This window comes from Pistacia vera, unplaced genomic scaffold, assembly GCF_008641045.1.
Source record: "Pistacia vera cultivar Batoury unplaced genomic scaffold, PisVer_v2 Contig117, whole genome shotgun sequence".
Lineage (NCBI taxonomy): Eukaryota > Viridiplantae > Streptophyta > Magnoliopsida > Sapindales > Anacardiaceae > Pistacia > Pistacia vera.
In genome coordinates, this window is record NW_022195215.1 from 2,108,095 (window position 1) to 2,123,972 (window position 15,878).

General features: G+C 38.3%; 1 protein-coding gene across 1 annotated transcript; it reads right to left on the bottom strand.

Annotated features, from left to right (window-relative positions):
* Positions 1–6,954: 6,954 nt before the first annotated feature.
* Positions 6,955–12,631, bottom strand: LOC116107458 (probable sucrose-phosphate synthase 3). The gene is made up of 12 exons (XM_031393727.1): positions 12,344–12,631; positions 11,647–11,876; positions 10,457–10,520; positions 9,655–10,362; positions 9,391–9,528; positions 9,171–9,302; positions 8,931–9,107; positions 8,787–8,840; positions 8,634–8,696; positions 7,542–8,498; positions 7,339–7,466; positions 6,955–7,237 (listed from the first exon to the last, which is right to left on the bottom strand). The coding sequence occupies exons 1-12, from the start codon at positions 12,629–12,631 to the stop codon at positions 6,955–6,957; spliced, it is 3,222 nt and encodes a 1,073-aa protein (XP_031249587.1).
* Between the last annotated feature and the right edge of the window lie 3,247 nt (positions 12,632–15,878).

Genomic DNA, 15,878 nt, shown 5'->3' on the forward strand with positions numbered 1-15,878 from the left:
GAAGATGGGAGGGTAGTTTGGTAATTGCTCTCTTCTGAATCCAACAGTGACTAACACTGTTAGTTTAATGGCGGCAATCTGGAATAAATAAAACCAGTGGTATTACTTCTGGATTTCGTTAAACCTCGGGTGGGAACATGTTGTTTACTCTAAATAATAATTTGAATAACTAATTTATGCTACAATAATTTAATATTTTTTTCTAAGAAATATCCCTAAATTTTAAGAGAGGTGGTATAGGGACATTAGTGATAGTTTTCAAGGGCAAACGATATATATCTATCCATAGTTTGCCGTAAGGACAATATAATACCCAAAAAGTTTGAAAATAACAAACAATAATTTTCCGTTAGATTCTATTAAAGATTTTCGTTTGTTAATATTCCTTTTTATCTTCATCTGTGTCTGTGTTTTCATCTCTTTTATCTTCCTCTTTACTTTAGCAGCCAATAATTCCCTCTTTCTCCGTCCCTAATGCACAGCCACCGTTCGTTTCTACCCTTCCCTAGCACTAGCTCCAACACCTTAAATCCCACCAATCCTCCTTTGTTTCAAATCCCGCCAACGCCTCCCACCCTACCACTACCTCCATTCCACTTTATTCGTCGGCCACTAATATTAATTCACTCTCTCGTCCCTCAATCATCCACCGTTGTTTTCTCCTCTATTAATCTCAGGGCACAAAGATCTCCACACCCCTTCCTTTTTCCTTTTTATTTTCTTTAAAAAAATTTTTTTTTCCCCCCCCCCCTTTTTTTTTTTTTAAAAAAAAAAAAAAAAAAAAAAAAAAAAAAAAAAAAAAGCCCGAAAGAATTGATTGTGACTATTTTGATCTTTTACTGAGGATTACGGAGCTGCAGGTTGTTTTGCGTGGTAAAGTGGGTGCGGATGATGTCTTTTTGGGGTTGTTGGGCGGGCTGATAGGTTGTTGGACATGAGGAAAGGGTGAGGTGGGTTTGTTGGGAAGGGAGCAAGGTGAATGGGGTGGGTGGGTTTGCTGGGTGAAAGAGGGAATTATTGGCTGCCAAAGGATGGTGATATTCGCTTATGAAAAAATTCTTCAAGGTTATGAAGATGTGTCTGTTGGTGGTTTTGAGAAGTTTGCAACGGTGGAGGATGGGGGAGATTGGACTGGACTGTGAAGTGGTTGTGTAGATGATTTTACAAGAAAGAGATCTTGTGAGAGGTTTTAGGAAATTTAATTTAATTAGAGTAAACATTGTTGGCGATAACAGAGCATTATTCTCTGGAGACAATCAAGGCAGCAATCAAACAGAAAATCAATCCAAGCATTAAGGAGCAATACATGGCAATACAGACGTTGTACAAATATATAGGAGTTGATTAGTTGTAAATATAGAATATGTAGATATCTTTCCTTGTATAGTTTGTACTGCTATTGTTAGCTTTTAATACTTGTAAGAGTTTTCTATATAATGAAGAATCCTACGCCATAAGCAATTGTTATGGTTTCACTATTGTCTCTAAAATCCTTTCATGGTATCACGAGCACAATAGGATTAACCTCCACTCGATTCTATGGCCTCAGAAAATTCTTCTACACTCTCCTTTAATACCATGGTTCACATGGTAACAATCAAGCAATCATCAAACAATTTTCTCCATTGGCGCAGCCAAGTAGTCCCCCTGCTGCAATGTCAAAACTACTATGGATATATTGATGGCTCCACATCTATGCCTTCCGCTACCTCTGATCCCACAGCCCACAACCTTTGGAAGCAAAATGACCAACTAGTCATGAGTCTTCTTCTTTCCTCTCTCACGGAGGAAGCACTCTCTGTCGTTATTGGACTTGCAACATCAAGAGAAGTCTGGAACGCTCTTGAAACTGCCTTCAGTCACAAATCTAAGGTTCGGGAACTTCAAATAAAAGATGAACTTCATCTCATGAAGCGTGGCTCTCGCAGTGTTTCTGAATACTCTCGAGTATTCAAGGCCCATTGTGATCAATTATCGGCCATGGGACGTCCAGTTGACGACACTGACAAAGTGCGCTGGTATTTACGTGGTCTAGGCCACGAGTTCTTAAGTTTCTCTACCACTCAATTATCTTGAACTCCTATCCCAAGTTTCAAAGATATTGTTCCTAAAGCAGAAAGCTTGGATCTTTTTTTCAAGTCTATTGATAACAATGCAGGTGGCGTCTTTGCCTATGTGGCTCATTCCTCCTCTGCATCTTCAAACCGAAATGCAAGGCCTAATAGTAATCAAAACAAATATAAAGGAGGCCAATCAAAGGGAGGAAATCGTGGCAAGCAACAGAATAGGAGACCTCCTCAATGTCAAATCTGCCGTGAAGAAGGCCATTATGCCACGGACTGTAAGATCAGATATACAAAATCTGATGCAAACCTTGCTAAAGCACTTGCAAATTGCACCATCAGCAACGACACAGCAGATTGGTACATTGATACAGGAGCATCCGCACACATGACTTCTGATGTGTCTCAACTTGATAAGGTGGAACCTTACACTGGTAAGGACAGAGTTATTGTTGGTAATGGATCCTCCCTACCCATCACACACATGAGTTCCTACTCTCCCACTCCAACTCTTCAATTAAATGATGTTTTTGTGGTGCCAAACTTAACCAAAAATCTGCTTTCCGTCAGTAAATTAACCAATGATTTTCCTTTGTCTGTTTCCTTTATTGACAATGATTTTATCATACAGAATCTTCAAACTCGAAAGGTGGTGGCAAGCGGTAATCGTGTAGATGGACTCTATGTACTGAAGCGTGGAAACCATGTTTTTTCTACTGTTATTAGCAAGAACAATTTATGTAATTCCTTTGACACTTGGCATGCCCATTTAGGCCATGTATCATCTCAAATAATTTCCATGCTTCATAAGAAATGTCTTCAATCTCTCAGCTCTATATTGCCGAATCCATCTTTGTGTGTTAGTTGTCAAAAGGCTAAAAGCCATAAACTCCCTTTTCCAACAAGTGATAGTCGATCCAAAAGAATTTTAGGACTCATACATTGCGACTTATGGGGTCGGGCACCAATAAATTCTATCTCTGGATATCGATATTATGTTATCTTTATAGACGATAACTCTCGCTTCACTTGGTTCTATCCATTAAAGCACAGAGCTGATTTTTTTCAAACCTTCATAAAATTTCAAACACTTGTTGAAAATCAGTTCTTGGCAAAGATAAAAAAATTCCAAAGTGATGGGGGAGGTGAATTCACAAGTACCATTTTTCAGTCTCACTTAGCCAAATGTGGTATTCACCATCAGCTCTCTTGCCCCTATACACCTTCTCAAAATGGTAGAGCCAAAAGAAAACACAGACACATCACCGAAACAGGCCTAACAATGCTTTTTCATGCCAATATTCCTCTTCATCTTTGGGTTGAAGCCTTCAATACAGCAGTTTTTACAATTAATCGCTTGCCCACACCTGTCTTGAAAGGGTTCTCTCCATTTGAAATTATGCATGGTAAGTCTCCCACCTATGCAATATTTCGAATTTTTGGATGCTTATGTTTCCCATACTTGCGAGATTATACTAAACATAAGTTTGAACCCAGAAGTCTCCCATGTATTTTTCTTGGTTACAACTCATCCTACAAAGGATTTCGATGCCTAGATCCTAAATCACATCGAGTATTTGTCACTCGACATGCTCGGTTTGATGAGACAATTTTTCCATCATCTTCTTCTAATATGCAACCTTCTCATGCACTCTCAGATTATATTTCTTTTCAAGATCCCAGTCCATCAAATTATCCTTTGTCTAGCACTAATTCTTCTGCAGGTTCTCGGCCATTACCATTAGTCACTCCATCCAATCCATCTAAATCATGTGCCTTGGAGTTGAACACATCTCAGAGTTCACCAATATCACTGCCTCATGTGCCTACTCCAATAGTTGAGCAAGTTCCAGAACTGCCTCTTGTGCCTACTTCAACAATCGAGCCACTTGCAGCTTCAGATATGCCGATTGCACCAGCTCAAAATTCTACAACAAATCAGAATTCTTATCCCATGTTAACACGTGGAAAAGCTGGTATCTCAAATATCAAACATTACAATTATGTTTGTCAAGTTCCTTCCTCTCCTTTATTATCATCACTATTAGTAATGAAGGAACCAAAAGGATTCAAGAGTGCCGCCAAATCACCCGAATGGCTAACTACAATGGAGGATGAAATTCGAGCTCTCACTCACAATCAAAAGTGGGAACTAGTTCCTAGACCACCTGCTACTAATGTGGTTGGATCCAAATGGGTTTTTCGAATCAAATATCATTCGGATGGCTCTATTGATAGGCTCAAAGCACGCCTTGTTGCCAAAGGCTATACTCAACTCTATGGAGTTGATTTTACTAACACATTTAGTCCCGTTGTTAGAGCCTCTACAGTTCGCATTGTAATCTCTATTGCAGTCTCTCGTGGCTGGAACATACGTCAACTTGACGTTAAAAATGCCTTCTTGCATGGTCTCATACAAGAAGAGGTTATATGGAACAACCAGCGGGATATATTGATGCTTCTCATCCAAATCATGTTTGTCGCCTCAAAAAGGCAATCTATGGTTTGAAACAAGCACCGAGAGCATGGTTCCATCGCTTTAGCAATTTTTTAATCAAAATTGGTTTCAATTGCAGCAAAGCTGATTCTAGTTTATTTGTTCATTCATCGGACAATGGCATCATTTATCTACTGTTATACATGGATGATATTATCATCACAGGCAGCAATGTGTCTCTCCTTGACACTTTCATTAACAAGCTACGGCAAGAGTTTTCTATGAAGGATCTTAGCAATCTCAATTATTTTTTGGGCCTAGAAGTTACTCATTCTCAAAAGGGAATTTCCTCAGTCAAGTGAAGTATGCGAGAGATATCCTTATCCGAGCTGATCTCCATGATTCAAAGCCAATTGCAACACCAATGATTGCCTCAAATCATTTGACTACTGATGGTCCTCTCTTTCATTCACCAACAACTTATCGATCCCTTGTTGGTGCACTGCAATATCTCGCCATTACCAGGCCGGATATCACACATGTAGTAAATTCAGTAAGTCAATTCATGCATGCACCAAGAGAGCAACATTTTCAAGCCATAAAAAGAATTCTCAGATATGTTAAAGGAACTCTCCATTTCGGACTCAACATCAATCCATCAAGCAATCTCAAAATTCTGGCTTTTTCAAATGCCGATTAGGCTGGTTGCCCAGACACAAGTCGATCAACATCAGGATATGCAATTTTCTGGGTGACAAATTAATCTCATGGACTTCCAAAAAGCAGTCCACAGTATCTAGGTCTTCGGCAGAATCCGAATATAGAGCATTGGCACTCGCTGCAGCTGAAGTTAAATGGTTGTTAAACATTCTTCATGATTTAAAAATTCAACCAACAGAACCGCCAACGTTACTCTGTGACAACATAAGTGCCATTTTCATGACTCAAAATCCAGTAGCTCAACGAAGGTCCATGCATATTGATATTGATATTCACTTTGTTAGGGAATTAGTCTGCAGTGGTATATTGAAGATTAAACATGTTCCATCAACCTTGCAAATAGCAGACATATTCACCAAAAGTCCATCAAAACCTCTGTTTCTGCTATTCCGATCCAAGCTTCCCGTGTTGCCAACCATGCTTGACTTGAGGGGGCGTGTTGGCGATAACAGAGCATTATTCTCTGGAGACAATCAAGGCTACAATCAAACAGAAAATCAATCCAAGCATTAAGGAGCAATACACGACAATACAGACGTTGTACAAATATGTAGGAGTTGATTAGTTGTAAATATAGAATATGTAGATATCTTTCCTTGTATAGCTTGTACTGCTATTGTTAGCTTTTAATACTTGTAACAGTTTTCTATATAATGAAGAATCCTACGCCATAAGCAATTGCTGTGGTTTCACTATTGTCTCTAAAATCCTTTCAAACATAATCAATAAAATTTATCCCTTTACCATTTGAATTTTGGCAAAATCCAAGAGAGAAGAAGAGAGAGGAAAATAAATAGATGGAAGAAAACAGAGACCAAAAAGAAGTAGAAGAGAAGATAAAAAATTTCAAGGGCATTTCAGTCTTTTCTAGCACTATTATCCTTAAGCAAACGGAAATCTTTAACAAAATCCGATGAAAAGTGGTTGTTTGTCATTTTTAAACTTTTCAGGTATCATATTGGCAAACTATGGGTGCATACATATCGTTCGGCGTAATTTTCAAAATATAGAGAATAGTTTAAAATTAAAAGTTTAACCTCGACACTAACACTATGGAAAGCAGTTTTTACAGCGCATGGAAGTCGCGTGTGGCACATTAGATGGAATTAGTATGATATTATTATTTAAAAGATTTTTGGAAATAAATATAATATTGTTCTTATAAATTATAGGATTGTGAGGAAATGCTGTATGAATAAGATGATAACACTGGCTTCGAATCCAGGTGTTTTTCATAAAATGCATGAAAAATGTGAATTTTATCACTTTCCAAAGTTCCTCACAAATATTTATTTACTTCAGTATATGTTGATATGTAGAATCCAACAGTCCATAATAAAAAAAAAATAATTAGATTTTAAGATTTTTTAATTAATTAAATTCAAAATATTTATACTTCCCTCAAACATTTAACTAAAGTTTAGAAAATTTGAATTTACAAGTAATGGCACAAAGGCCTATTGCATTATCAGTAGCTTTCTAAAATAGGAAATGCATTTGATTTTAACCAAAAAAAACTGAATTCACCTGCACATTGCAATCCAGGCAATATGTTAACTGCATGCATTTCTGTTGTGCGCGCATGTGTACGAGAGAGAAGATCGAAAAAGAAGAGGAAGAATAGAGTGAACTTTGTATGCATATTTGACAACATAAAGCCTTATTTTTTTTTCAATTCTTTTTATATTAGTGTCAAAAATATTAATTTTGATAGAAAGAATAGAGATTACTATCTCACATTCCTACACTAGCTTTCGACAGTTGTTTCAATGCATTCGCGATTTCAGCCACCTTCGCATTGGCGTTTACGAATCCGATCAGGGGACTCTCCTTCGGAACAATGTCATCTCTTAGGTCTGCTGTTCTCAGTAATTCACCAGAACCTTTTTCCACCACGCCTTTCATGATCAATGTTTTATGAGCTCCGGAAATCAACTCCTCATAATCAGTGTCACCGCTTTCACCAAGAACCACAAACATATTCGTGACATTCAATCTCCAACGGACGAAAAGATACCTAACAACCAAATTCAATGCAAATATTTTAGTAGCATGAACTCATTTCTAACATAGCCAATTTCTGTACTATTCAGAAATGCTCTGAAAAGTGTCCTATACCTGAGTGCCTGTGATCGAGAGGCAAGGAGAGGTACAATTTGAATTCTCGTAGAGTTCCTGCAATACATTAGATGGCACCGGAGACCTCGCATCCTAAGTTTCTGCCTCAAATCATCAACGCGTCTTACCTGTGAAACCAAGCCACCATTAGACCCTGCCAAACGTACCAAATCGCTCAGAAGTAATACTCATGTTTTCCTTACCTTACTAGCATCTTTTATCAAGAAGGAAATACAATTTGCATTGCTTGATTTGTCATCTGCCTCGATGACGCCGGAAGATTTATTGGATTCGGGTCCACCTTCAGGTGTATTCATCAGCTTCCAAATAGTTTTCTTTAGGCCATCAACACCCCAACGGTAGTCAATATGATATGCATAGTCTGGATCCGGAATAAGTTTTCCATCTTCTGTATAAGCGCCTGGGTAATATACTTCACCTCCACTACTGCAAATCAAAGCATCAAATTCATTTACTTGAATCTTTGCTGACTTCAAGAACTCCGTTGTCTCTGACACTCCCATTGCTGTTGATATAGCAAATCCTGAGACTTTTGCAATTTGACTGTCAGACCGCATAGCTTTAAACATATCTTGCACTATCTGAGCCATTTTCTTTTCAGGAGCCCCTTTGCTGTCATAGCAGTCAAGTGCAATAACAATTAATCTGCGTCGCCGCCTCAACATGGGATACTTGCTCGCCACATTGTCAAGTGTTTTCTTCCCAACTTCTTTATTATCTGTTGAATCAGATTCTGGTTTCTTGATCTTGCTTAGAACGTGTTTCACTTGATCTTGGACAGGGTCAGCAGAAGCTGGAGCCGTATAGTCGAGAGATCCATTTAGTAATGATTTTTCTCCATCAACAGAGAGCCTAAGTGACATATCCTGCACATCCTTAAGTGAGTCATTAAGAGATGACTCTTCTTGAGAAATCTCATCCAGCGGAGTATCAGTTTGCCACTGTGGGTGCCTTATTCGGCAAGCAGCCACTCTAGTCAAGTAAGTGCGGCAATGCTCAGGCCACGAGTAAAGAGGTATGTTCTTCCAACCATTCTTTCGACATTCATGCCATAAATTCCTATCTGATACCAACGTAAGCAGCGCATCTGCAATGGCTTCTTTATTGTGAGGATCCACCAGCAGACCGTTGTTCAGTGCCTAAAAATCATAATAAGACATAGCCATTGGTTACATTTCAACCAATAAATTTTTACCCTTTTTCCTGAGACTTCTAATTATACATTTCATAACAAAACATCTTATAATTTCGAAATTAGACGAAGGTCATCCTACCCGATGAATGTCAACTGGTCCTCCATTTTTAGTAGCCACCATCGGAAGCCCGTGCGCTGCTGCCTACATCATTTCAGAAAAATATAGATCAAAACTCATTTTCTTGCATATAAGATATGGTTTCATGAGATCTAGTAATGACTCAGAAACAACCTCAATCAAAGTGAGCCCAAATGGTTCTACCAATGCAGGATTTATGAAGACTCCCTGCCAAATTGTTACACAACTTAGATGATCCTCAATGTAAAACCATATAAAGCAAGTTCTAAAATCATGATCATCTTTAATAAATTAAACCTTTGTTTTCGCTGCAAGCCGGTATATGTCTGGAACATCGTTTTGCTTGTGATGCTTTGGGTAGGCAACTTGACCATAGAGATCATACTTATCAATCATTTTCAATACTGTTGTAAGCACACTAGCATTTCCACCAGTCATCTCTTCTATATCATCCCTGTTCCCCATTATCAGTACCTGTATAAAAAGCATTATTTACCAGTCCCTAAGTACATCATGTAGTTGAACAGAATCACTTACAAGATTAGCAAGCTCTCTTAAGGAACGACATTCTCCAAAGGCCCTCAAAAGTGTTGTTATGTTCTTCTTTGGGTCAGGCCTTGATAAAGCCAAGATAATTGGCTTGTGGGGATTTGCAAGGAACCGCATTACCTGCCAAAAGAGTTCAGCTGTTAAATAACACAAAAGTTTAAAATAATAATGTTGCACAGAAACAATGCTTAGCAAACAGGGCACTCACGTCAGCCCATATTGCTGGAATTGCCTTTGGAGAAGACCCATCAGTACCACCTGTAATTGCGGCGAGGTCCCCATCAACCTCAGGGGCATCTTCTTGCACCTCAACAACACTGCTGAAGTCCATGCCAGGAGGAATAACCTGAAAAGCGTATTTAACTTGAACTTATAAGCATATGAAACTGAAATTTAAGTAGATAAATTCAAATAGAGAAGGCAATACTAGTTTTCAAGTGAGAAGCAGGAAAACATCTATAGTTATTCTTACCACCATCCTTGGCATGTATCGGCCATGGCAATTGACGCCACGTCTAGCACGAGCACGTAAAACTTTCTCAAGCTTCACATCAAACCCATCATAAAGTCCCCATTGCTCTTCAATCTCCTGTTTGGTGCTTGTGATAACAAGTTCTGCAGCATCAAGGGAAAGCTCTTCAGCTTCTATCCTTCTCATAATCTTATATGTCGAATTGATATCTTCCTTTGACTGCCGTCCCTGCTTAAGAAGCTGCTCAAGCTTGTTTCTTCCAAGTGAATGTCCAGTGAGAACCATTGGGACATTCAAAGCACCCGAGAGAAGAGCAGCACTATCCCCTGCATCCGCGTAATGGCCATGTATGACATATGGCCAGACGGGCCGGTCCCCACCAATTTGTTCACCTAAAACCTTTGACATATTAAGAATGTGAGCTAGAGCTCCATCTACAAATTCTTGAATAAACGGCCAGAGCAATTCTTTCCGAAGATACTTATCCCGCGGACCAAAGGGGATCCTTATAATATATGCTCCGCTGCTCTCTCCCATTTCATTTCCATTTCCATCATCATGTTCAGAACACATAGTACTCAGCATTTCTGTAGGCTCACCGTAACTCCAATCAACTTCAGGCGAAGCGACTTGGCGTGTAAAAAGATCTACCCTGTACACGCCAGGCATCCTTGCAAGTGCCCGAGAAAGCTCCACGACATATTTCACCTAACAATTATTTGTGTAAGCACAAGCAGCAATGAAATGAGAAAAGATTCATTAATAAACTTGTTAATAATTCGAATGTGATTGGAATAGCTACCTGTCCACCAGTGTCGGAATCTCTACCAAGCTCCATGTTTTCTCCCCGGATCAAACCATGCAAACTGTTCATAAAGATAACAAAGACAGAAAGCAAATCTACATTATAACTACACCTGCATTTTGTTCACAGCTTAACACTGACTCATGATTGCCAAAATGTATGATCCTAAGAATTACGAGTTAATTACATTTTAGTCTTTTAAGGTTTTTTTTTTTTTTTTTTTAAAATTAACGGTCCAACATTTTCCACCAATTAAAAATTTGTTAAAATATAAGAAACCGCCTAAGAAGTTTTGGAAATTACAAAAAGAGAATAAAATATACAACAAAATAATAATAAAAAGAAAAGGAAAATTACAAACCAAGCCACTCTCTCGAGTCGTCACCACATCACCGGAATCAAAATTAGAAACCCTTTACAAAATCAAAAGCCTAGGAACAGACGGCGGTGGCGGTGGCGGTGGCTACCGAGCTCAAGACCAAGAACCAGCGGCTGCCACGCCACGGCCCGCGCAGCAATGACCGCTGCACCCTAGCTCATGCAGCGGCTGCCACCACGCCAAATAGGTGTTTAAATGTTTTTTTTTTTTGTTCTTCTTATCGTTGGGAACTTTTTGATTAATAGGAAGAGGAGGTAGCTTGTAATCTGAAGATGATTTTCCGAAGATTTTCTGTCTGGCTCTGTTGATCAGTTGTTTCCTTTTAGGTGGTTTTCGGGTCTTTAATATTTTTAGAGAAAGGATTTCCCTTTTCCTTATTGCTCCTTTATCTTCATTTTTTGTTGGTTAAAAAAGGGATCCAGTCATACAAAATAGATTTTAACTTTTCACAAAGATATAAATTTCCAGTTTTGTGGAGATATTGGTTGAAGTTTGATTAGTAATTTCATAGTATTTCAGCTGCATGCTGTTGGAAGAGCTCAGATGGTGGACTATATATGACTATGCTGGCTATAGAAAGAAGAAGATGGACTTTTTTAATGGTATTTTGAAAATCTGATGAAAATAGCTATGACGTTTTTTATTGTGTTTGTGTTTGTCGTGTATGTAAAATCTCACATGGAGATGTTGTCAAAAGGTGTCGTGTTTCTGTTTGCTTATGTGCAGGAGAAAGATTATAGCCTTTATTCGTGGACAAATTTGTTAGTTAAAAATAAATGTTTCCTGAAAGTAAGCCTGAGATTCATACCTGATAAGGACAATGTAGAGTTTCTTTTCCTTCTTATCATCAGACCATACTTCCAAGTTAGACAAGTTTCGCTGGAACCTTTTCCTTGGGGTCTCAGGCTGCACCAACTCTCCCAAAGCATCTCCTTTTTCTCCTTCTGATAGGTCTTCTATGTCTTCAGTCACATCCCGCCGTCCTTGTTCCCGCTCCCATCTCCGATGAGCCAACCGCTGTCCTTCCTCCCACTCCAGCTGTTCAAATATAGCATGCCAATTAAATCAAATCATAATTATTTTCATATCATATTAGCTTCCTCCGCAAGCAAGCTAAGATCAATGACCATAGTATATTGTTCTTACTATCTTTCTTTCAATATCAGGAACTACAATAGTCGATCTCACAGTGTTGTGCACATTCACACACTAAATTTGCAAGATTTAAGAATTTGCTAATAACTCAGAATCTTAAGTCTAAACCTTTCAATGTCTAATGTACAAATACAACCCCGAAAATTCTGTTTTCCACAATTAAATTCCAGGACGATATAACAGATCCCGGGCCATTAACTTTAACCAAACCAGGACATTATCTGAATGAATAATCCAAAAATGCTACACAATCCACACCAAATATCCAGGAAAACCTCAACAAATGGAATCGACCGACATGTTTGCATGCATTCATACATAGTTATAGAGAAAAAAGAAAAAGAAAGGACCTGCTTCTTCTTGCGGGTGAGGTGCCAAATGCGCCAGCACATGTTCTCAAGCCTGGAACTTCGCTCACGTGTGTTGCGGGTGGCAACAACCTTGAGCCAAGTCCGGTGAAGATCAGTCTCATCGACTCCGGTAACCACCTCCTCCACAAAATACTTAGTCGGGTTAAAATGATGCCCCGTTTCTCTCAAATTCAACGACACCGGCTTGTGTTCCTCGATGGCCGTGGCCCCCGAGCCCGTGTCCAATATCGCCTCCAAGTACCCATTTATCCACTCGTTCCCCGCCATTATGTCATGTAAGAAAATGGCATGCACAATAAACGTAAATGTTGTTGAACAAAGAGAAAGAGAATGTTGGAATTATGGTTGTTTATTGGGAGTTGGGCTAAGAAGAGTTTGAGTAGTAGTAGTAGTAGAAATAAGTGGGGGAGAAAATAAAGAACGAGAAAGAGATGGAACAGGTGGAGACGGGAGAGTGAAGTTAGGGAGATCACAATCAGGATTACACCAGGTGTGGGTCGTATTTGTTTCACCTTTTCCAAGATTGTCCGCTTCCCGATGCGAATTTGCCGCTTTCTATACTTTTAGCACTTCGTTGAGTGACCTGTGAATCAGTGTTGCGTTAGGTATTCTTTTTTTTTTTTTTTTTTTTTCCTTTTTCCTTCTGTGGTACACACACGTATACCCATCATGCAGTTTCTAACATCATCTAAAACGATTAGTAAAAATTAAACAACAATATAAATAGAAAACATAAATATAAATGAGGAGAGCATAAATATAAATAAAGAATATGTATAAAATTAAAAAATAAGAACATAAAAAAATATATAAATATTAAACATATTAAAGAATATAAATTAAAACATATATAGAATCTTTTATTATCTATAACACTTTCAGAGTATTACATCACACTTGAGATTGAAGAAAACAGTTACTTTAATAATACATTATTAAGAATGTTAATAAAGTATTATAGTAATTATATTTAAGGGCATGTTTGGCTTATTATTTTTACTCATATTCCCAATCCTATTCTCCAAATAATGTTTGGCACATTATTCCAGAAATATTACCCTATTTTTTTAATTACTTTTAGACCCTATAAGGTTATTAATTTCATTAAATGCCCCCTGATTTTTTTTTTTTAAAATTAGCAAAAACACTCCCGCGACCCATACTTGCCAGATTCCGGCAACCACCATCGGTGGTAGCCGGAATCTGTACAACAGCCTACCTGCCAACCAGGAATGGTCGAAAGTTCACTGATCTGGCCTTTTCCGGCCAGATCCACCACAGATCTGGCCGAAAAAGGCCAGATCTGGCAGTAACGACGGCCAAAGAAATGGCCATCGTTGACTGAAAACGACGGCCATATCTTTGGTCGTCGCTGACTGCCAAAGATGGCCCTCGTTTTGGCCTTTTTCGGCCGTCGCAGCCACGGCAGGCCGTGGATTTGGCCTTTTCCGGCCAGATCCGTGGTGGATCTGGCCTTTTCTGGCCAAATCCGTGGTGGATCTGGCCGGAAAAGGCCATAACGGGGCGTTACGACATAGATCCGACCGGTCTGTATCATAACGCGATTTTTCGACCAAATTCCGGCGGTGGTGGCCGGAATCTGGCACTGCAGGTGGTGGGGGTGTTTTTGTCATTTTATACATTAGGGTGTTTAATTAAATTAGCAAACCTAGGGACTTTTTCATAAATTTTTAAATTTTACCTTGTAATACTCCTCTATCCAACTATCCAATATTATTCCCAAAATCCTATCCAAAATAATAAACCAAACGCACCCTAAAATATTATTTTCACTTCATAACTCACTCTCACAACCTTCTTTTACAATCTCCGATATGACAACTAGTCATTGGTCAGCTCACAAATGGGTAGACAAGATCTATACAAGCAAATAGAATCATTTTACAAAATAAACAATAATAAACTGTCACATGAGTTGTGAGATTTAGTTGTAAATTTAGCATTATTCTTACTTTTTTTCTCTTCAAAAAATAGATTTTCAAAATATTATTTTTTTGTAAAACAAACTCAATCAAATCCTTGAATTACCAATAAATTAGATTAAATAATTTGTGTTACAACTGAAAATTAATTGATCTTTGCTTTTATTGAGAAAATTTAATTTGATACTAATTAATAACATTCTAATATTTGTTAGTGACTGTAGCTGTCTAATGTCTACTAATTAAGCATAAGATTAAGATAATATACTTTATTAATGCACATAAAGATTACCAAATAATTATACACATACCTATAATAAGATAATAAAACCCACCAAACATTATTTGGAATGTGGAGATCTGACAATTGAAAGTCACTAATTTTCTCAATTGATTTTGCATTATCTTTTACATCTGTCTCAAAAATAAAATTAAAAACTAAATGTGATAAGCTCTCCCATTATTATTCTTATTAAAGATTTTTAAATAATGAAATTATCTTTTGAATAGATTGAAATAAGTAAGTTTTATTCTTATTCTGTTTTTGAGATTTAATTACGACATATGGAAAACTTATTGATTTTCAAATTGATGAGATATCTTTTGATTTTCAAATATAAGAGAAGATTAAGAAAAACACCTTATCTACACGTAATCCAAACATTAATGAAAGTAAAAAAGATAGAATAGGTATAGTTACTCTCTAATTAGTGGTTGTGATATAAATTTGGTCGAAACGATATATATCTACCGTTTGAATAATCATACTGGATTAAATTTTTTACAACCCATATCCAATGGTGTATATGCATGACACCAATAAATTTATATTAGAACATTTTGATAAGAGAATTTTATATTTATATATAACTATATATATAACTCCACTATTGATATTAGTAATGTTAGGGCCAAAAATCGTCTTTTGCCCAAATAGGGAAATAGGACCACTAGTGAAGAAAAACCAGGCCCAGTCCTACAGAGGCCCAAGCCAAATTAGTCAAGTTTGACACGAGGTATAGCCGACCCAAACCACGTGGGCACGAGCCTCTTAATCCTAGTCCATTTCCCAGGTCCATGGGCGAATCCAGAGCCCACAGCCCCTTCAGAGTACTTTCCTACTCCTAATTAACCTCCTATTCAGGATCACCTTCCTATTCGGATACTGGTAAGACAGCTCACCAAGGCCCTAATTCTTCTAGGGTTTGCATTAGAGTCATACTAGGACTCCTACTTCTACCAGGATTGGGAGACCAGACAGTGGCTATATAAGCAGAGGCAAGCCCTCTCACAAGGGACATTCAACCTTCACACCTAACGCTCTGACTTGAGAGCCTCATATCATCGCCGTAGTCACAGTCCCCGACTAGACTTCCGGTAACCTCTTATTCCCTAGCCCTCACTATATTTTCCCTTCAACCTAGCTGACTTGAGCGTCGGAGTGCGTACGGCAAACACCACACTGGTGTTTCCCGTTCGCTTCACGCGTGTGTTTCTCTACGTGTGCAGGTACATCAGATCGCTAGTGGCCTCAACCTCACGGGATCAGACCCTCTCTTTCCGTACAGGTA

Coding starts and splice junctions, on each gene's coding strand:
- LOC116107458 (XM_031393727.1), bottom strand. CDS start 12,631: ATGGCGGGGAACGAGTGGATAAATGGGTACTTGGAGGCGATATTGGAC. Junction 9,303..9,390: donor TTCCAGCAATATGGGCTGAC/GTGAGTGCCCTG, acceptor CTCTTTTGGCAG/GTAATGCGGTTCCTTGCAAA. Junction 7,238..7,338: donor TCTCGATCACAGGCACTCAG/GTATAGGACACT, acceptor TTTGGTTGTTAG/GTATCTTTTCGTCCGTTGGA.